The sequence below is a fragment of the Carassius gibelio genome, chromosome A18 (genome assembly GCF_023724105.1).
Source record: "Carassius gibelio isolate Cgi1373 ecotype wild population from Czech Republic chromosome A18, carGib1.2-hapl.c, whole genome shotgun sequence".
NCBI lineage: Eukaryota > Metazoa > Chordata > Actinopteri > Cypriniformes > Cyprinidae > Carassius > Carassius gibelio.
In genome coordinates this window covers 23,241,188-23,264,526 of record NC_068388.1, presented here as the reverse complement: position 1 = coordinate 23,264,526, position 23,339 = coordinate 23,241,188, and the positions used below count along the sequence as shown (strand labels likewise).

General features: G+C 39.6%; 1 protein-coding gene across 1 annotated transcript; it reads right to left on the bottom strand.

Moving 5' to 3' along the window:
* Positions 1–1,293: 1,293 nt before the first annotated feature.
* LOC127934625 (glutamine and serine-rich protein 1-like) lies at positions 1,294–22,581 on the bottom strand. Its single transcript, XM_052532128.1, is given in 14 exon segments — positions 1,294–2,343; positions 3,437–3,532; positions 3,680–3,826; positions 5,008–5,105; positions 5,206–5,343; positions 5,834–6,054; positions 6,872–7,005; positions 7,102–7,218; positions 8,563–8,819; positions 11,350–13,079; positions 13,081–14,785; positions 15,779–15,931; positions 17,661–17,764; positions 22,314–22,581. Coding segments are annotated over 14 exon segments (5,127 nt in total). The 5' UTR covers positions 22,400–22,581; the 3' UTR covers positions 1,294–2,202.
* Between the last annotated feature and the right edge of the window lie 758 nt (positions 22,582–23,339).

Here is a 23,339-nt window from a genome sequence, read left to right as displayed (position 1 = left end):
ATTTTGTATAGTATTTTAAAATGTAACGCCAGTACGCCATATTAAGTTAATTGCCTGCGAGCTTCTCCTCCTGTCTGTATGGTAATGCGACAGAGAGTCGAGTGGTTATGATGCAATCGTTATTTTACAAAAACTGTTTCTACGGGGCCATAATGTAACATAGATGTAATGGAGCCCTTTATACATTGTCGTGTATCTTTAGAAATAAATAATGGACAAATGGAGTCTTTAAACGCCTCAGCTGTAACGTTATTCGCTGTCAAAGTGACGCCAAAATGAATGGGAGTCAATGGGATGCTAACGCAAGTGAAGTTCTGCTACAAGATGGCAGCTCGCAGCCGACTTCAACTTCCGGTCGACTTCCTTGCCGCCTGTGTCTACCTAACATGAACTACGCACGTGCATGATGTAACCATTTTCAAAGATTTCCGATAACGGTGGCGTTATAAAAAACTTGCACTTTGAAACCTGTTTTCAAAATTATGTTTTCAGTCCCCAAAACACCGTTGTCGTGCAAACAAACAGTCAAAACGCATAAAAAGTTTCCCGTTTTTGACTGAAAAAGTTTTGCACACTATAAAAGTAACTTAATCTGTTAAACACTCAAGTAGCTCCGATGTGATCGCGCAAATTCTCCATTACAGATGGTTTAGATCTATTTAAAATAACTGGAAGCACATTCAAGTTACAAATGTTTGTGCTCCATCATTAAAATGGTGAATACACTATATATCACCTGAAGTTGTCGAATCACAGTATTACTGATAAAATACAACAGTTCAATTCAGTTCAAATTATAAGTTATTACATTTTAGAAACAATGTTGTGTTGTTGTTTTTTTCAACTTTTTTTTCATTTTGGTCTGCCAACAAAAGCAGTTTGAGAAGAATTGACAGCAGAATCAACAGTTGCATTGCTTGTTTCCGAGCAAGACACAGTAGCTTCTTTTAAGAATGATACACATTTATGAACCAAATCGGTTTAGTAAATGATTCAATGGCTAAATGTTTCATAAAATCCCTTGCTTTGTGTTGCGGAAATCAATGAACATTTAATGACTCACATGACGTAATGATGTAACGTGCACTAATGAGAAAAAGGATTGTGTTTCTTTAATAAGTCATTAAAAGTCAGAAAAAACACTACAAAAAGGAACCAATCCAATCAAAAGAGATTTGAAATTAAGTTTTAAAGAAATAACTTCAGATAAATAGTGAAGAAAAAACATTAAAATATCCATCTGTTTTCATACAACAAATAATGATTATTTATAAATGAAGTACTCACTCAAAGTTCTCATATAAAAGGAAATTTATTTTCACATGTCGGCAAAAACATTGTAGTGTGTAACACAGCTACACCTTAAAAGCAAAAAGAACTAATTTCAATGCTATCGGCAAAGTAATTCGTTCAAAACGGTGGCAAACTTGTAAAATCCCCAAATAAAGGAACTTCCGATGTGTAGTATACAATGTGCATATGACATATAAATATATAGGCCATCTACAAATGTATGAGAAATGACAACAGTATTTCCTTCAGAAAAATACATCTTTGAGATAAAATAAATGTTTTGAGTATAAAGAGATGTATATATCAGAAAAAATATTTTAAGTAAATGCTATTTTTTTTTTTTTTTACAACAAAATTTCACAAAAGCAGTATAGGAATTGCACCAACTCTGTTATAATAAACAGAGTTTCCTCATGAGAATCCTCTGACAAACAAGCTGTCTATACAAAATGAAAATGTACATTATTAAATAGAAATCTGGCATTCAGACGCAAAAATATATGTTTTACATATATATATCTATGTATAATTTTATTTTTATAATAACCTAGCCCTCCAAACCACAATTACAGACTGATATTATTCTTTTAAACCAAAGAAGGTTCTCAGCAAGACACATGTGTTGTATAACAGATCAATTCTGGTCCTTATTGATAAGAGGAAAGGACGCAGACCTTGATTCAGTACAGACAATACTCAACTACAGCTTAAGCAGGTTTCAATGTAAAACCACTGTCTCTGTGTCTGTGGATGTCAGAAAAAGGTAGCCGTTTGGTCTATTTATTTCCATTTGTTAAAACCCTCACAGTCTCTTAGTACTGATGTCTGTCCTCAACAGTGCAGGTTCATCAGATGAATGAATGCTCATTCCCATAAATGCTTGTTTATCAGCAGAATCTAGGCTTCTGTTTAAAGGCAGGCCTGCTGCACCTGTGTCAGAAGCTCCCCGAAGCGATCGAACAGGCCCTCGACCCATGTCCTGTTGCATATGCATGTCTGAACCATCTCCTCCTGCCCCAGATCTTTACCTCGCGACTTCAACAACCGAATCTGATGAGAGAGAAACACACTGAACCAACATAGGACCCACAGCACTGAAAACATAAACTAGATATTTCCTTTTCTAAAGAGACAAATGTCACTGTTTAGGGTGTTCGGAGTTCGTTGTTCGGTGGAAGCAACCGGATTCAAACCCAAATCTCCCACATGAGCACCATAGCTCAACGTGAAGGAACTGCAGGGGGTATGAGTTTATGAAAAGCTAATAATTTATTAAATCCGAATGTAAAATTACAAATAATAAATAATCAAAATAAAACAGAAAACAGCAATTTAGTGTGCTAATCAAATCAAAAGCTAATTAAATAAGAATAGTCTTAATGCAATGTGTGCTTGGTTCACTTTATTAACACATTTAAATTATTTCCAACATTTCTGTGGACAGAAGAATTTCACCAGCATTCCTTTCAAAATAAAAGTTTGAGAATTTAGAAGCACAAGGGTTGAGCGTTTAAGAGTGAATCATTTGAGACGTAAATGTTGCAAGATTTTAGTGTAAGACATTTTACTAAGTTAATTTAGTTAAAAACTAATATTACTAATGAAGACCCTGAAAGAAGTATTTTGTCGTTTTCAACATGAGCACTAAGAGATGAAATAAATAAATACATATATATATATATATGAAAAAAAAAATTAAAACAATATAATATTTTGAAATAATAAATGACAATAATACATTAAAGTAATGAATTAAATACAAATAAATATTACATATTTTTTCTGTACCATTTAACCATTAACCAACATCAGAGGACTGTGAATATGCAAATGTGTTGTTACTTTAACAAAAATATTCATGTAAAATCTCTGGGGGTGCTTCAAGTAAATGTGATGTCGTGTCTGAGGGGTTCCAGCCAACAAAACATTTGGGAAACCTTGCGCTTCGCCAACGTTCAGGTCTTATTTTACTTACGCAAATAGTGTGAGGTGGAGTATTTTACCACGGAGGATAAAACAAGACACGTCAGGGCTGATACTGATATGAACACCGCTAGTCAAAACAAGATGCTTTCAAAGATTCCTAGAGCTTGTCAGCAAGGACTAGTAGATAAACGCACACACACACACACTAATGCCTCACCTCCTCCATACACATCAGGTATGTGTGGTACTTATAGTGTTGTAGAGAGTGATACAGGGAAAACCAATGTGTTTTCTGCTGATCCACTGTGTATTCCTGATCGAGTGGGAAAAACAGAGAAATAAAGACAGTGACCTAAAAGCCAGTATGGTATACCTCCTAGTGGTCAAACAAAATGTAACTAGTTGTTATCAGGATATTTGGTATTAGCAACACTTGTACTGCTAGACCTGCAATACTCACCAGGGGAAGTTTGCAGGGCGATTTCAAGGGCTTCATGGTTTTCCTGTTGTAAGCCCTCCCACTTAACCTCACTTTAAAAACGGGAGTCTCGCAGTCTGTTTTCAGCTCGGTCACCACGGACAGCTCAGGGAAACTGTCTAATGCATTCTGCCGGACAAAATAACATGCATTAAAAACACATCCTGAAATCATAAGCAAGCACAGTGTCTGTGTTTACATGCACATATCTTCATCAGTCCTGTTTCCATTAGTCTGAATGCACATTTCAGCATTTCTGTGTAAGACTCTGCAAGCCTACAAAAACATCTATCCAATGTATTCTTAACAAATGTCTGTGCATGTGAAGAGCAGTGCTTTCTTTCACTGGCTGTGTCAGAGAAATGTTCAAGTCAGCTAACTAACAGAATTGATTGTGCATTTGACATTTTTTGGCTTTCTTTTGGGGTATTCAAAAGTATATATTTTCTAAACCAATAGGTTTGTGGGTTATTTTAATTACTAGTCAACTAGTTGGTTTTAAAGGAATAGTTCACCTGAAAATTTGAATCTGCTGAAAATGTAGTCATCCTCAGGCCATCCAAGATGTAGATGAGTTTTTTTTTCATCTGAACAGATTTGGAGAAATGTAGCATTCTGTCACTTGCTCACCAATGGATGCTCTGCAGTGAATGGGTGCCGTCAGAATGAGAGTCCAACAAGTTGATTAAAACATCACAATACTCCACACCACTCCAGTCCATCAGTTAATGCATTGTGAATAAAAAAGTTTGTAAGAAACAAATCCATCATTATAATTTTCTCTCCTGATTCAGACAAGACGGGAGACCTCAATATTATGGATAGAGGACTCATTTTTTGGCCAGAAGCAACAGTTTGAACAATTAAAAATGTCTTGATGGATTCTTACAGACAATTCGATGGACTGGAGCGGTGTGGATTATTGTGATGTTTTTATCAGCAGTTTGGACTCTCATTCTGACGGCACCCATTCACTGCAGAGCATCCATTGGTGAGCAAGTGACGGAATGCTACATTTCTCCAAATCTGTTCAGATGAAGACAAAAAAAACTCATCTACATCTTGGATGTCCTCAGAGTGAGTACATTTTCAGGTCATTCTGACGGCACCCTTTCACATTTTGAATGGGTTGTGGGTAGGTATATTTTCAGCATATTTTCATTTTTGGCTTAAATATTCCTTTAACTAAACCCCCCACCCCCCACCCCCAAAAAACTGAAGCTATTAGTCAGAGTGGTAAATGTGATAATTATTGTGAGCTGAAGCAGGACTGTCATATACTGATGGCGACATGAAAAATGGTGACTAACTTTGAAGATCTGACCCATGCGCAGTTTGGGCAGCAGCCTGCGCCTGTTGTCTGTGATCATTCCATCCACCCTCTTCATGTGAGGCAGCAGCAGCTCGTCTGAACACAGGACCAGAGCAGACACAGAGGTCAGCTTCACCATGAGCCACTCATTAACACTCCTGTTACAAATCAGACAGTTTGATCCTCGACTTCTCACCGTTCTCTCGCTCTAGCGCATTCATGACGTCTGCGTCCAGGGTGATGGTGATCAGCAGCTCAACAAAGCTCTTAAAGGTCTCCTTCATCGTTCTGGTGTTCAGGAAACTTGAGGCGAACGGAACTGGAGGCTTAAACTCTAAGATGGGGATAAATGGGATTGGACAAATAATGAGTGTGGAACAACAGCAACATACAGACCGATCTTACTGATCCCCCATAAGACATTAGGGTGCAAGAAAATATTTGCCACTACAACCTGAAATTGTAAAAATCATTCTAATTAGAAGAAGATTCTGTAAAAAAATGAGGTTTTAAATGTATGGTTCTAAGTGATATTGTAAATTTCACAATATTCCATCTGTAAAACTTGTTGGTGCACAAAAAAATTGCTAACGTTATATAACTTTATTTATAATGCTATTTATTGAAATTTCAGATTACACTTATTTTAAGATTACACTATATTTTTGCTGTGTTCTTGTTGCATTTACGCAGCTATATCCAGCAGATGTCCTTAGTGAGTGGGGTTTTGAGTGCATCATTTAGTTCAAAAACTAACACTGATGTGCACAGATGCACATTTGAGCACAACGAGGTCATACTTCCCCTGCCGTCACATGTCTCACCGTCATCCTCGCTCACAGCCTCCGGTGAGGGGTCGGTGGGAGATGCACTGAACTCTTCTTTCCATTGCTTTCTCTTTTTAGGCGGAGGTTCAGCCTTGGCTTTTGGATGCTTGGGTCTGGGTTTCGATAGAGCTCTCTGTTGTGTTGTTTTCTCCGTGGGAGAGTCCGACACAGACGATGCAGTCACTCTTTGGGCCAGAAGAGCTTTAGCCTGAGAGCCTCTGGGAACAACAAATAAATAAGTGGATGTCATTTGAAATATGTAGATTATCAATAGTGTAGTCAACAAGGGAACGGTTTTAACAGAAAATGAAAAATGTGAATTTCAAGCTAGCTGGAAGGAATAGAGTAAAGTGTGGGATCAGTTTTATGTTGAAGATTTCAAACACACTGGGCAGGAGACTGATGTTCCATGGAAAAATATTTGGCTGAGTGGGACTGCACAATAGAGGCCTGTGGCTCAGCTTGACATTTTAGTGAAGAAAACTCATCTGTATTCACACATTTACAACTGACAGGAGGCATAAACACGACTGGTGACACCAATGTCTCTAAAGTAGCGACAGATTCTTTTTTCCATATTGTGATGTATATCAGAGTGTAATCGATTGCCGATTATGGTTCTGTGCATCGGTTGTTGACCAGATGTTGAGATGTGGGCGTCCCAAAGTGGAGGCTGATGAATGTGAGAAAACGTGAATATGTCACCAAATAGAAAATACAACGATTACATTTTTACTACACTTTATGAGGTCAAAAATAGGTTTAAAATGAAACATGCATGGATAACCTGTTTAAAATTAGACCTATATTATGCATTTAGAAAATAGATGGGGTGGATCTTCATTTCAGCCTGACTTTAAGCCATTTTGTCCTTTTAATGTCCTTTGCACAGCACATGCACGTACAGCCCACAAATGAGGAAAGACTGAAATCTGTTTGTAAACATTACTTTCTAACCACATATTTAAAATCTGAACAAAAAAAGAACAACAGTTGTTTGTTCATTAGCTGAATTCTCTCAGGAACGGGCTGTACCTCATTGAATGCATGGGCTTGCATCGTGGTTTCCTGCTGCAGACTCAAACATACTCCCGCTTGTTGAGAGTATCAAGAAATTTGACATATACTCTCCTGTACATGGACCTAGCATCACCAAAATACCCCAAATACTGTAAAAAAAGGATAAGACACTGCCTGTTGTTCAAAGTATTTTGAGAGACCCATTGGAAACACACTATGTTAGCACATTTTGTATTTGCACTTACACTGTTGGTGGCAAAGAACACTGGTTTCCTGTCCCTGCGCTCGGGTACAAACTTCTGCAGCAGGGCTTTCTGCACCTTCCAGATGGCTGGTGGTTCGACTCCCGCCTTCAATGTGATCTACACCCAAAAACACAACAAATAAAAGGTTTAAAAGAGACAAAGGGCCCTATTTTAACGATCTGAAACGCAAGTGTCAAAGCGCGAAGCGCAAGTAAGTTTGTGGGCGGGTCTCGGCGCTGTTGCTATTTTCCCGGCGGGATAAATGGCTCTTGCGCCCGGCGCAAATCTAAAATGGGTTGGTCTGAAGTAGCTTCATTATTCATAGGTGTGGTTTGGGCGTAACGTGAAATAAACCAATCAGAGCGTCATCCAACATTCCCTTTAAAAGCAGGTGCGCAAGTTCCATTATGGATTGCTATTATTGTGGCGTATTTACCAGGCGCACGCCAGGAGCGGTTCACAGCCGAGGAGACTGATGTTCTTGTAAGAGCAGTGAAAGACAGAGAAGTTGTGTTGTATGGGGATGGGAGAATAATTAGCCTGAATAATTTGTGAGCTAGTTTTATGCCTATTTTTTTCACATCTTCGTGGCACACCACAATGATTTCCGTCATCTCATGTGTTAATATTTTTTTAGTGTAACAATTTATGATTTGCAAAAATAACTGTTGCATCTGTGTAGATTACATGAGCAAAGTGTATGCGCGTTGTGCACGCTATACATTATGGTCAAGCATGCGCCCCTAAAATAGCATAATGAACAACGCGCAACGCGCCACTGACTTTAGACCAGGTTTTTTCTGGTCAGTGGCGCAATTGTTTAATGGAACAACAAAATAGCACCAGGGATCGTTTGCGCCGGAACACGCCTCCTTTTTTGCGCTGAACCGCCCAGGGAGCGCAAGTTCATTCACTAGTTTAGCGACGTGCTTCTGTGGAGGGAAAAGCGCGCTTTGCGCGGGTGCAAAATAGGAATGACACATGCGTCGGTGTACAAAGTCAATTGCGCTGGGTGCAAGATAGGGCCCAAAGGGTTTGATTAAACACAGAGAGTCTGCCCTATGTCTCTTATAATTGACAGGAGATGGGTGAAAACATTGATAACTGCTCAGCCACAAATGATACGTTACATTATATAATTTCATCAATTTATGCAGAATAAGGCATTTATATGTGCTTTATAAGTACTAATAAACAACCAATTTGCTAGTTATATGCATGCTTATACGAAACTAGCTAATAGTGAGAATTGGTTTCTATTTTAAAGTGTTACTGAATTATTATTTAACTAAATGGCATATTTAATTGGACTGGATCTTGCAAGTGGTTGTTCCATATCGGAAAGCAATATCCCATGCAGCCTAGGTGAACAGGTAACAAAAAAAATGTGTACAATACTGGAACATGCAAGTAAGGGTTGATTTTATGTTGACTTCAACAGGCTCAAAAGTCCCAGCATACCTCCAGCCTTTCAATATCCTCATTCCTAACAACGAACTCGTCACGCTCCCGGTACATGCCTTCCCCTCCACTATCTGACAGCTCCTCGTCCATCAGGCCCTCGATAGCAACTGAGTTCAGTTGAACAGCTAGCTTGTCTGGAGGCACATCCTTTAGTAACTCCTCTGCAGACATCTTCTGTAGTGCTGTCTGTCGGTCCTGTGGCTTGTCATCAGTAGGCTGTGTGTTGGAGGTCTGAAGTTGCTTTGTATTGTGACCTGAAGGTTTATATTGAAAATGGAGGCAATGAACTAGGGTTGTCATAAGATCTAAATGTCAGTGATTTAGTTACCAAATCTAGGGGTGACCCCGAAAAGTCATTGAGTCGATGCTTCGATTCGAGGATCCTGATTCGAATCCCAATCTCACAGTCATATATTCATGGTGTGTTATGATCTTGCCATTTTGGCTATATGGGGGAGCTCAATGTCTAATTTCACATAGAACTACTGGTTTTCTCCCAATAAGGAGAAATATACAGCCTATTATAATAAAGCTGTAAATAAGAAACTGAAAAGAAAGAAGCTTCAAATAAATATCTTGCATTTTGGCAGCAGAAATTAAAAACTTTAACAAAACTCAAATTTACATAGGTAGAGTGAAAGACTGTTTTTTTTGATCAGGTAGGGTACAGGTGATTTATAAAACTTTTCAGCTGGTTTATATATTTATATAATGTATATTATTTACAGGTGCAGTTCAATAAATTAGAATGTTGTGGAAAAGTTCGTTTATTTCAGTAATTCAACTCAAATTGTGAAATTGTGATGATTTTGGCTCACATTTAACAAAAACCCACCAATTCACGATCTCATCAAATTAGAATATGGTGACATGCCAATCAACTAATCAACTCAAAACACCTGCAAAGGTTTCCTAAGCCTTCAAAATAATCTCTCAGTTTGGTTCACTAGGCTACACAATCATGGGGAAGACTGCTGATCTGACAGTATTCCAGAAGACAATCATTGACACCCTTCACAAGGAGGGTAAGCAACGAACATTCATTGCAAAAGAAGCTGTCTGTGCACAGAGTGCTGTATCCAAGCATGTTAACATAAAGTTGAGTGGAAGGAAAAAGTGTGGAAGAAAAATATGCACAACCAACTGAGAGAACCTCAGCCTTATGAGGATTGTCAAGCAAAATCGATTCAAGAATTTGAGTGAACTTCACAAGAAATGGACTGAGACTGGGGTCAAGGCATCAAGAGCCACCACACACAGGCGTGTCAAGGAATTTGCTGAACCACAGACAACGTCTGAGATGTCTTACCTGGGCTAAGTAGAAGAAGAAATGGAATGTTGCCATTGGTCCAAAGTCCTCTTTTTAGATGAGAGATGAGTTTTGTATTTCATTTGGAAACCAAGGTCCTAGAGTCTGGAGGAAGAGTGGAGAAGCTCATAGCCCAAATTGCTTGAAGCCCAGTGTGATGTTTCCAGTCTGTGATGATTTGGGGTGCAATGTCATCTGCTGGTGTTGGTCCATTGTGTTTTTGGAAACCAAAGTCACCGCACCCGTTTACAAAGAAATTTCATTCTTCCTTCTGCTGACCAGCTTTTTGAAGATGCGGATTTCATTTTCCAGCAGGATTTGGCACCTACCCACACTGCCAATAGCAGCAAAAGTTTCTTAAATGTTGGTGTGCTTGACTGGCCAGCAAACTCACCAGACCTGAACCCCAGAGAGAATCTATGGAGTATGAAAAAAGGCAGATGAGCTGAAGGCCACTTTCAAAGAAACCTGGGCTTCAATACCACCTCAGCAGTGCCACAAACTGATCACCTCCATAACACGCCGAATTGAGGCAGGAATTACAGCAAAAGGAGCCCCTACCAAGTATTGAGTGCATGTACAGTAAATGCACATACTTTCCTTTTTTAAATTGGTCTTACGAAGTATTCTAATTTGTTGAGATCATGAATTGGTGGGCTTTTGATAAATGGGAACCAAAATCACCACAATTAAAATAACCAAATACTTAAACTACTTCAGTCTGTGTGCACTGAATTTATTTAATACATGAGTTTCACAATTTGAGTTGCATTACTGAAATGAATTAATGACATTCCATGACATTCTATTTTATTGACATGAACCTGTATCTCATATAAGATGCATTTGGTCGAGTTGCACTGCAGTAAAGCATTTCACTGTAGTACGGTGATTATTTCTGCAGTGCGAGTAGGACAAACAGCAATGCAGAATATTAATAACTATGACTTGGACTGTCATACATACCATTATAATGAGAACACTATTATAATAAAATTAGAAAACAAATGAGAGTTTATTTGCCATTTTTCAGCACGTTGTTGCATGAAGTAACATTACATGTCCAAAAAGGAGTTCATTCAGAGCCGCACAGACACATTCACTTCTGCATTCAGGGCACTGCGTGCACATCAGTCATAATATTAACGTTATGTGGTACAAATAATAAAACTTATTCTATATGAGATAAATGATGAGATAAATCCCATTGATTAAAAACCTGCTAAATTCTTCATTGTACTGGTCATCTTCAGCACGCAGCTCAAAACAGAAATGGAGAACGTTAATAACTAAGCTACTCTCATATACATAACATTATAATGAGATCACCATTATAATTTTTTTTTGTGTATTCTTATGGTTTAGCTGACTTTTAATGTTAACTATCTTTTAATCAAAACATAAAACATAATTTTCCCCTGTTTGAAGATTTAGACACCTTTACTATGAATAATGAATTAAAATGTTTTCCATACCTAACTTGTGCTTTTTGTCTGAGGTCTCATCTAAAGATGACAGTGCAGAAGTTATGCTCTTTTGAAGATCCTGGTTTTTTCCCACTGAATCGTCTTCATCGGAGGAAAACGGTGGTAGTGTTTCCAGGTTCCTCTGGAGTTCTTCATCAAGTCGCTTTGTAGAAATGACACTTTGAGAATCTGGAGATATCAATGGGGTTGAAGGAGGGGGAGGTTTAACAGGAATAAGTAATGGATTAGGAGGCCTCTTAGAGGCCGAAGTCTTTCTAGTGCGATTGGCTGACCGTATCTGTGGAGATGATCCAGTTTTCGATCCAGTTTTCAGAAAGTCCAGGAAGGAACCCAAGAATCCAGTTTTAACCTCTGGCTGTGTTTCTTCAACCCCTCTTAATTTCTGACGCATTCTCTCCTGCTGTTGGTAGCTATCATTTGAAACCTCTGAGGTAGAAGTTGAACTTGCCTCGCTGGCATGAGAATTCTGACGTTGTGTGCTTCTCTTCTGAGATTTGGGTTGACCATTTTCATCTTCAACAGATTGTTTTGATGAACCTTTTGATCTGGGTCGTTTTTTTGGAAAGTCATCTGTAGGATGTTGACTAGGACTATTATCAGTTTTAATTCCTTTCGATGTCTTTGGCTGGCTTATATTATTTGATACATTTTCAGTATTCTGATGTTCTGGTTGACTTTGCTCCTGGCCAGCGAACTGAAAGTCAGAGGACATTGTATTACTAACAACAAGTGCATTAGTATTCAAAGCAGAGCCATGGTTAGAGTTTACAAAATGTGCCTTGGGTAACACATTATTTTTCCCATGAGTGTTTGCTACCTTGTCAGATATTTCTTGCACATGGTTATTTCTTATTTCTAGTTGGTTATTAGAGTTTGAGAGTGCAAACGCTTGGTGTCCCTCCATTTCATATTTGGAGCATGTTGTTTGAGCACCAATTATAGTCATGGCTTGTGAGTTAGTGATCATCATATGCTGAGATGGGAAACTATCAAGTCTGTTCTCAGCTGATTGGAAATTGCACTTAGAGTCTACAGGGTTGGCTACCGATGACAAGTTGGTATCAGATGACGTGGATTTGACAAAGTCCTGTGGTGTGACGCCACAGGCGGCTGCGGTAGCAGCAAGGATGTCATCCACATTTGACAGGATGTTCCTCTCATCTGCCAATAGCATCGAGTCAGGAAAGCATACAGAACTGACAGTAAAATTCTGCTTTGCGTCATGAGGATTTGATTGGTTAAAGTTGTCTTTTTGGGTTGGCTCCTGTTTAGTGGACTCTGTCGAGTTGGGCACTTGTTGCGAGACAACCTGCTGATTGTGAGGCCCATTAATGGTCAAATTAACAGTGTCGCTATTCATTTGGATATACTGGACTGGTACAGACTGCATGTACATAGTCTGCTTGGACTGATTCTGGCCTGAGGGGAGTATAGGCTGTTGCAGAACGATCATGTGTGTAGGATCAAGCAGAACCTGGGCACTGGGAATTCTAATGAACTGTGTTTGGTCCTCAGACAGGTGTCTGGGATCTGTCGATTGAACTCTGATAATCTGACCCTGAAGGTTCTGCTGCTGAGAACTGGCCCCTTTTAGAAGTAGAGTGTGCTGTTTTAGCTGGTCTGCACTCAAGGGTGCATGGGTGGAGTGCATCAACAAAGGGTTACTCTTGGGGTCAAAGGGGGTATTGGCACTGGTATCAAGCTCCTTTGTGGTTTTCCAAATGTGTAAGGATCAGCTCTTCCGTTTGGGAGTTACTACGAATTACACTTTGGGTTTTATGCCTGTCTTCCATTTTCAAAACTACATAAACGTCATCTTTTACGCTGTTCTCTGCTCTGACTTCATTGGCTGATAGGGTTTGAAAGGAGGTCAACATAGAGCCTTTCTGTAACGACTGCACATCCTCAAGAGGAAGCTCTTTTGAGGAAAGAAACATTCGTTCATCTTGTTGACGTGGTTTTAACTCAACAGAGGACTGGTTGTTTGGTAAAGCTTGGGTGTGAGTGGCTGGAGAGGAGGTTGATGATTGGACAGACGACAAGTACTTTTGCTTTAAAAGGGCACTGTCTGTCTTGGTACCAGAAGAAGAATGCATTAAGATATAGTCCTGTGATGATGAACTTCTGGCACGACTGGGTGAGAAGGAAGGGATGGGGGTTAGAGACTGACTTGACACATAGTTCTGAGATGCTATGCTAGCAGATGTCGGCCCCTGGGTATAGAAACTAATGGTTGGCAGGCCCTGAGAGTGGCTGGAAGAATAACTTTGAGAAGGACTTCCTATGCAGAGAGTTTGCACTTGTGTCTCATACCCTTCCCTGTTTCCCGCAGGCGGCAAATCTTGCTGCTGATTAGAAGAATAAATAAGAGACTGGCTCACAGATGTCTCAGCTTCAGATTGATTAGCAAATGATGGGAGAGTCTTGTAAATTGAAGGAAGCTTCTCAGGCAAACTAGAAGAGATGGTTTGTGGTAGGCTGAGGTTGCTCGACAGGCTTTGAGATTTGATATAAGTCTGCGAGGCACTAATGGAGACCAGGCCTGGAAGCTGCGTGGATGTGTGTGGTTGTGACTGGCTAGCGATTATTGAGCTTTGTTTCTGGGATGGGGAAGAGTAGCTCTGCGGCTGTATGCCTGGAGAGCTTGCCTGGGCTTGAGTGTCTGTGTTCTCACTGGGATGTTGAGCCATTTTGGAAGAACGGTCTTTAACCTTTACTGCAGATGAGCTGGAGAACCCAGGGGTGGGGGCAGAAGAAGCATAGGCCTGAGTTTGAGAAGTTGTCTTCTGTTGTGTGGAGCCATTTAGCAATGAAGGGTCATCCGCAGGACTACAGGGTACAGGTGTGTGCGGTGAATGGTTCTGCTGAAATGAAATGTCACTCTCGTCATGCAGGTAACCCTGTAAGGAGTGCTGATCACCGCTAGCCAGCTGCTCCTGAACTGGCTGGGTGCTAGAAGGCCGTTGGTGGTGCTTGATCACACTACATTCACGCTGAAGTGCTCGTTCAGTGGAGCTTGAGAAAATCGGGCCACCGTAAGGCTGAGGGACTTGCTGGGAGCTGCCCAAGGATGTGGACAGCAGGCTGAACTGAGGCTGAAGGAGGTGTGGGGCTGACTCTTGAGCGGAGCGATATGTGGAGGACTGGGGTGGCAAGCCAGCCCCTAGAGACGTACCACCAAAAGCAAGTGCAGTTGGCACAGTGTACTGGGAGGATTTGAGCTGCAGCAGAGTGTCATAAGGGGATAGCAGACCATTTGAAGTGCTGAAAGTGCTGTCCTGAACAGCAGGTGTTGATGTAGTGGAAAAACTTCTGGTAGGAAAGGCACTAGGATGCTGGTAGGATGAAAGCGCAGAAGGCGTCGGGAACGTTCCTGATGGATGCAAGGCTCCGGTGAGATAAAGTTCTGTTGAAGAGTTTGCACCTATAGCAAAGAAAATAAAAAAGTTTGACGCACTGCAGGCAGCATTTGTAATTACATGACATCTCTAAACCAATTTACTTTTGCACTAAACCTGATTCTTCGATTCTGAATGTAATAACTTTAGCGGTGCATTTCACCCAGAATGTTTTTGTGAACATGTCAAAATGTAATACAGGCTTTGCTATGAGACTGCTATTTAAGGATGGAACAGTGCAAACTATGATAGATAAAACAACATAATTGCAGCCTATGTGTAAGTGCAGCAATGCATAATTAATTTCACATGCAAAGGAGTTTATAAAACAGTCTTAAATGCGAGGCTGCAAAAATTTTGTTTAGTTAAAAATTTAATTTTAAGTGAGGGAGTGTTAAGTGAGGAAAAAATGTTAATGAAATAATAAATAGAGACCTACTAATACATGGAACATAGGGGAAATTACATTTTATTATTATTTTTTCTACCATTAGCTGGTTTATTTCATATAACCCCAACTATCTAGATCATGACTCTTTAAAGGGTTAGTTCACCTCATTTTCCTGACTATTCCAAGCTCTGTCATTGCAGTCAGTGGGTGTTGCAGTTGAACAGTCCACATGTGTCATCCTCCAGAACGGCTTCCACATATGACAGATACCGGAAGTGAGAGAAAAGTGTTTATTACGTTTGAAATATGAATATTTTTCTTACAAAAATGCATGGGTTCGCTACAGGAGGCCTTTATTCACCTCCCAGACCCGTCTGCTGCACATTTAATTATAGATGGGCGCACTTTATTTGACGACTTGTGGACTGTTCAACTGCAACACCCGCTGACTGCAATGACAGAGCTTGGAATAACCGGAACAATTTTTTAAATAACACCAATTTTTGGGTGAACTAGCCCTTTAAGTATCACTGGCAGCTGGAAAACTATAAGTTCTATTATCACTGATACGATGGTGCAGCAAAAACCTCAGTGGTTCCTCTAAATTAGAGACATAATACATATTTACCAGTTTGCCAGGATGGGCTTCTAAATGAAGGGAGAAGAGTGGAGCCAGCAGGTCCAGCCTGAAGGCCTCTAGATTCAATAGTGGAGAGGAAGTTCATGACTGATGATTCAGTAGTGTTGCTACTGGCTGTGCTGTGTGTTGAGTCAAACACTCCTAGGAGAGAGATATCATATGCCGCGTTTCCACCGAAATTACCCGGAACATTTGTACCAGGAACTTTTTTTCCCAGGAACTTTTTTCCCCCCAGACCTGTTGCTTTCTGCGTTTCCACCACGGTGTAAAGTACCTGGTAGATTAGGCAAATAGACTGGTGACGTAGGTCTGCGCATTTCTCAATACAAAGTACGCTGATTTAAAAAAAAAAAAAAAAAAAAAAAGGTACGCTGATTTTGGATGTGCATCATCGGTAGTTAGTTCAGACTTTGTGCATTCGCCTGGGGAGTGTGATGTCAGCGACGATGCGAATCCTGTAATTTTCCTCTCTGTATATTTACAATAAAACGAAATAGGACCACTGCCTCCTTTGGTTTTCATTTAAGCATAATAACAGCTGCAGAAATGTACTTAGTTCAGGGATATGTGTATATGCAGCCATTACAATGAAAAGAAATATTATATAAATTTGCCTTTTTTATTTTCATTTTAAGATATAGATAAATTGAATACAGACCAATGAAAACCTGTTAGATTTACCCCGCAGCTGAATTATGTTTTATGTTTAACCACTAAAGAGACATCAGAGCCAGCGGCACATATCAGAAAATCTATCCGAGATGAGGCTGCTCTCTGCGGATACATGAGGACTGAGCTCCCGCTAATCGAGTGGAGCTCACCGTCTACGAGATCAGCGAAACACATTTTCTTTATAAATAAACCATAGATTTGAGTTTTAAACAACTACATTCTCACCTGAAATACTTTTAAAATTACATTTCATGACACAATAACAGTAATATTTGAAAATGATCCGAATAAATGGTGTTTGAACTCAACCAATGCTGCGTGAACTCAGATCGCTTTGGCTACTGCAATTTTCCGCTCAGTATATTTACAATAAAACGAAATAGGATATAAAATACCACTGCCTCCTTTCGTTTTCATTTAAACATAATAACAGCTGCAGAAATGTACTTAGTTCAGGGATATGTAATGTTATATACAGCCATTGCAATGAAAGGAAATATTATATAGACTTGCCTTTTTTATTTTCATTTTAACATATAGATAAATTGAATACAGACCAAAGAAAACCTGTTAGATTTACCCCGCAGCTGAATTATATTTTATGTTTAACCACTGAAGAGACATCAGAGCCAGCGGCACATATCAGAAGATCTATCCAAGATGAGGCTGCTCTCTGCGGATAAATGCGGACTGAGCTCCCGCTGATCAAGTGGAGCTCCGTCTCTGAGATCGGCGAAACACATTTTTAAATAGGCGCTGTCTTTATAAATAAACCATAGATTTGAGTTTTAAACAACTACATTCTCGCCTGAAATACTTTTAAAATTACATTTCATGACACAATAACAGTAATATTTTGAAAATGTTGATCCGAATAAATGGTGTTTGAACTCAACCAATGCTGCGTGAACTCAACCAATCAGAATGTTTAGCGCCAAAGTCCCGCCCCCGAAAGTTCCGGAACTTTGGAAAAGTACCACCTCGCCAGCAGGGACTTTCTGAGGGGAATTTTTTTACCCGGAACTTTATTTAGTTCCTGGTTCCTGCGGTGGAAACACACCAAGTACCAGGCCAAAGTCCCTAGTTCCTGGGGAAAGTTCCTGCGGTGGAAACGTGAGGATAGACAGACAATAGGCAGTCAATAAGACTTCAAGGAGTAACAGGCTTTATCCCATTACAGACTGAACTTCTAGCTCACCTGTGGGATGGTGGGTGGTGGTGGTAAACGTAGGCTGGTGACTAGAGACAAAGGACTGCCGTTGGAGAAGCTCAGAGTCCAACTGTGTAGAACCATAACTAGAACTATAGTGTAAAAAGTTTACCTTTAGGCATTATATTTTTCTATTTTAAAAATTCAACCACAACCTTGATCTCATGCAAAAATCTTTAATCTTCAATTAAGACAGGCGCGTTTATAAACAGTATCTTCACACGTAACTAACTCTAGAGGTGTTAACTGTACATGTTTGCACAACTCTATTGCAAACTATTTAGTATTACAAAAACAAACTATTCCAGACATAATAGCAGATATTACTCGAATTCTCCGTGATGCAGACTAGTTTGGAAGTAGTAGTGTATGTAATAGGCCAGTAGTAGTTGCATAGATTGGTTAATTATATGTGCATATTTATACATGTTTTCTGTCATAATCACTATATCATCATCATTATAAATGTGCTATCTATACTTCACAGCTAATCAGACAAAGGAACAAGCTACAGAGACAATAGAAAGATGTCAAAGAATCATATGGAAAATATTGTATTTGGTTATTTTGACTGTTTTGATTTTAGCAATGCCACATCTCTTGCTAAAAAGAGGAAAGTCTGCATTATATAATTTGCCAAATAAACATCTGCGTAAGTAAAGGTCACAGCTGGGGAAGTTCTTTTGGATTTGTTTCCTGACTGATTTTGATGGTTTCAGTGTGGATGGCTGTACAGATCGTGCATAAACCAACAGAGTGAATATCCATCAGCAAGTTTTAGTCTGTTGGACTGCTATTAACTGTTCTATTTCAGTTAGTAGCACAGTCAGCAAACTAACTAACTAACTAACACAGTGTGGCAGAATACAACTGGAGGATCAGACAAAACCAAAATTTAGAGTCCCTCACTGGTGACTTACACTCAGATGTTAAACTTCAAGTGAAAGCTGATCATTTTAATGTTAAAGAAAGATAGTAAATGCAACTACTGAACAGACTTCAAGTCCCACTACAGTATGAATGCTGAACAACTTAATGTATGCTACCTACTGGAACTGATATAAAAAAGGATATTATGGACAAATATTAAACTTGTGTCTATTTTTTACTGAATATATATATATGAGTGAACAGAACTGTCCATGCAATTATTCACATGCTAGTACAGTGTAATAAACGTCCCTTGTTCTGTCTGGCAAACTACCTGGTGCTTTTATTACTGACAAGATAATACACAATACAAGCAGGATTATATAACATGACAAGTTGCATTATAAAAGCATTCCAATTACATTATAAAACAGCTAATGAGTTCTCATAATTATAAACATAGTTATAATACACTACATTAAAATATAAATATATTTTAATAGTTTCCTGGCTGATGTATCATGTCATGTGTTATGGCATAGAAAGATTAAGGCAAAAAAATACGGTAGATCAAAATGTGCATTTTAAGGAATTATGAATGACTCTATGTAGTACACATTTAATGGGAATTTCCAAAAAATAAGGTCTCTTTACTGTCGAAGTGGGTCAATTATAATGTGTCAACCAGAAGTTTGTTTCCTGGCCACAGTCAGACACATGCAAGTCTTAAAGGGGGGGGGGGGGGGGGGGGGTGAAATGCTATTTCATGCATACTGAGTTTTTTACACTGTTAAAGAGTTGGATTCCCATGCTAAACATGGACAAAGTTTCAAAAATTAAAAATTTTCAAAAATCCGGTTTGTCACAAGTTTCGGAAAGTTTTTTTCGAGTATGGCTCTGTGTGACGTTAGATGGAGCGGAATTTCCTTATATGGGTGCTAAGGGCGCGTCTGCTGGAAGAGCGCGCGCTCCCGTATAGCACAGCACTGAGAGCACAACAGACTTCACTGATCAAAGCGAGATCGAAATGTCACAAAAGTGTGTTTTTGGTTGCCAGGGCAAGACAACCCTGCACAGATTACCAAAAAAAAAAAAAAAAAAACAGCATTAAGGGACCAGTGGATGGAGTTTATTTTTACAGAGCATCAACGGAGTTGTGCATGCGTTTTTGTTTATTCCCTGCATTTCGAATATGCTTGTTTTACAAACAAGGTTTGACGCTGGATTTGCACATTGTTTATTTCTTAAGGATAATGCAATCCCAACGAAAAAGGGTCACGATCGTGTGTTGGAACCGCATGCGGTGAGTAAAACTGCTTCAAATATCTCTGTGTTGTTAACTTAGCTATCGGCGCGTAAGCACATCAAGTAAACAACATGCGATGTTGTCATCAAACTGCACTTTCCACATGTACAGCTAAAAAAAAAAAAAAAAAGACGACATAAAGTGGAATTGAGTCATTTTCCAAAACCGCTAAGCAAATATATACAGTTTCAGTACATACCACATAGAGACGTCGTTGCTGATGCTGCTCTTGTTAAATTTTCCTCCTGAATGTCACAGCTTCCAAACACTCTCAACGCAAAAGCTTACTCGCGCTCGTGATTCTTTAGCTCCGCCCACACGGAACGCCTCCAGCCACTCGTGTTTTTCCGGGAAAAATCGGTACAGACTAACTTTCTCTTATGAATATAAGGATATTGAGTGAAAATGAGCATTTCACCCCCCCTTTAAAAAATAGTGTTCCATCTACCCTGTTTTGCACTTATGACAGATACCGGAAGTGAGAGAAAAGTGTTTATTACGTATGAAACATGGATATGTTTCTTACAAAAATGCATTGATTCGCCACAGGAGGCCTTTATTCACCTCCCGGACCCCTCTGCTGCACATTTCATTATGGATGGGCGCACTTTATTTGACGACTTGTGGAGTGTTCAACTGCAACACCCGCTGACTGCAATGACAGAGCTTCGAATAACCAGCACAAATTTTACTCTGACTGGATTCGTCTGAAAGAAGTCTTAGACCTAGAATGGCTCAAAGGTGAGTAAAACAAGTTAAGTTTTCATTTTTTGGGTGAACTAACCCTTTAAGCATCACTGGCAGCTGGGAAACCATGAGTCCTAATATCGCTGATAAGATGGTGCAGCAAAAACTTCAGTGCAATTTTAATATGCCACACTTAAAGGTGCTGTAGGGGAAAAAGTACATACTTTTGAGTGTGTAGCAAAAGAGTATGCACGTTCTGGGACATACTTTGATGACGTCATGCAACGTGAACGACAACGGTTGCCTAGTTACGCACACCACAACTGTTAACGTTACATTCATTCTTTATGTCCAATAAAATTTTATTTACTATTCCCATCTTTTTTTCTCATCGTTTTTTTTTCACAATACATTTTACAATGTGTTCTTCTACCAAGTTGAGGAGTGAAGAAGCAGGGCTGCGTCATCGTAGAACCAAACGCATGTGTGAGGCGGCTGGTTCTGACGTTCATGTTCAATGTGTGTAACGAAATAAAATATAACTTTAATTAGGGTTAAACATTTGAATTCTTACACTTAAAAGCTGAGGGCGCATCTCCGCTGCTGCACCCGGCTGCCATGTTTACATAACCGCAAAGCCATCGCAAAGCTCCTCCCTCCCGTACGCAATGGGTTGTGGGCAATATTAGCACTTGATCTGCACTTCGAATTCTAACCGGAAATAGTAGACCATCCGGGTATCTTTGGAATACTCTTTTCAACATACTACGATTTGGGACGTACTAATTCTAGTTTCGCATACTATTTAGGACGGATAGTATGCGAACTGGGACTCAGCAAGATAATCTGTGAAAAAATCTAGCTCCTCTGGCTCCTCCCAGTGTCCTATTGCCATTTGCAGAAACTCCATCGCTCCCAGTAAAAAATAACCAATCAGAGCTGCGGTCCATAACTTTGTTTGTGTTCAAAATGTAGAAAAATGTATATAATAAGCGAGTAAACCATGAATCCATTTTCCAAACCGTGTTTTTGGCTTGTCCTGAATCACTAGGGTGCAACTATAATAAATGTTTATATTCGGACTATTTTAGATTGCTTCGGGGATACCGCGGCGGAGTAACCCAGTACCTTTGTGATTCTTCATAGACATAAACAGAGAGAAGTAGATCCGGCTACGATGTTCTTCCGCAAGACGCAAGCAGTTCTGTTTATTAACCGCTAGAGCGTCAAAAGTTCCCTACTGCAGCTTTAATAAACGATTTGAAAACGGTACACCTGATAAAGGGAAGCAATTAATGCATATTAAAATTATGCATTTGTGCCATACGTGTGCAAGTTTAAGGCAAATCAGTGACAGCATCATATAAATCACTGTGTAAAGTTACCTGCACGTGGCCCTTCTGCAACACTGATCGATCAGGTGTTTACAAACCTCCTCAGTGTCTGCAAAGACATTCTGACTGCTGTGCATTGCGTGCAGTTTTAGATAGGAAACAACAAGCTTACACAGTCCTTAACCTGCACTTTCTGATGATTCATAGGCAAAACATACACCAAAATGAATAATTATGCGTAAGTGTTTTAAGTGCAGTGCGGGTTTAAAGGTGATTCAACAGATGTACATCAACACGGTGTATGACTGCAGCTGTAAACGCATTAACTCCGTTAAAACTACCTTAATATGTGTCTTAACACTTTTAGGTGTGTGTATGTTTGTGTCTTTCGCTAGGCCTTCTATCACCGGAGTTTTCTTCGGGAGGCGACACGTCCTCTCGTACCTGGGTTTGTAGGCCCAGTCCGGGCTCTGAGACGCCGCGCTGCCCGTCTCTGTGGAGCTGGGGCTCGGGTAATTCCTCTCCATCATCCGCCTTGGATCGGGAATGACGCGCGTCCCCCGATACAGTTACACATTCAGCCGAGCGTGAGAAAATCACATATTCCTCTAAACATTCCGTGTCCTGCGGTGCAGGTGTGGTTCAAGCGCAGGGTGAGAATCGCTGCTCGTGTCCCCCAAACAGAATCACACAGAGAGGCAGAAGCGCTGCTGTCTCAAGTGCCCATGTGCCCATAGGCTACTATTATTACACCCTCCCCCTGTCAATAACCTTTGCCCAGAATACACCTTTTGATCAGAAACAGTTATCAGTATGAATATAACTAGGGCATGTCCCCTCAGGTTTTCCTTTTGTATACAGGTTTTAGTTATGATTTGGCCCTATATAAATTTTCTTATTCTTCTGAGATTTTGAGAACTGTGCACCTCTAACATTAGCTAAATGTACACTGATCCATACAAGACGTCTTAAAGAGATATTTCAGCCAAAAAATGAAAATTAGATGTTTATCTGCTTACCCCTAGGCCATCCAAGATTAGAACACAAATTATGATTGTTAGCTCCAGTCATTGCAGTCTCTCAGTCGTACAATGCATGGCAAATGGTAACAGAATTTATGAGTAAATGCACAGACAAATCCATATTAAACCCTGTGGCTCGTGCCGATACATTGATGTGTAAAGACTCTAAATGATTGTGTCTTGCTGCTGTGAAGCACGCTCACAAGAGTTTTAACAAGAGTTTAAGAGTTTTTTTTTAGACTGATATTATTTTGTGTAAGAAATTGTGTGGGTAATACATTGAAGAGAATGTACACTAACAGTCCAAAAGTTTGTAATAAGTACGATTTCTCAAGGATGCATTTACTTGCTAAAAAACAGTAATATTACGAAATATTATTACAAATTAAAATGTAAAGCTATTTTCTATTTGAATATATTGTAAATTGTAATTAATTTCTGTGATACA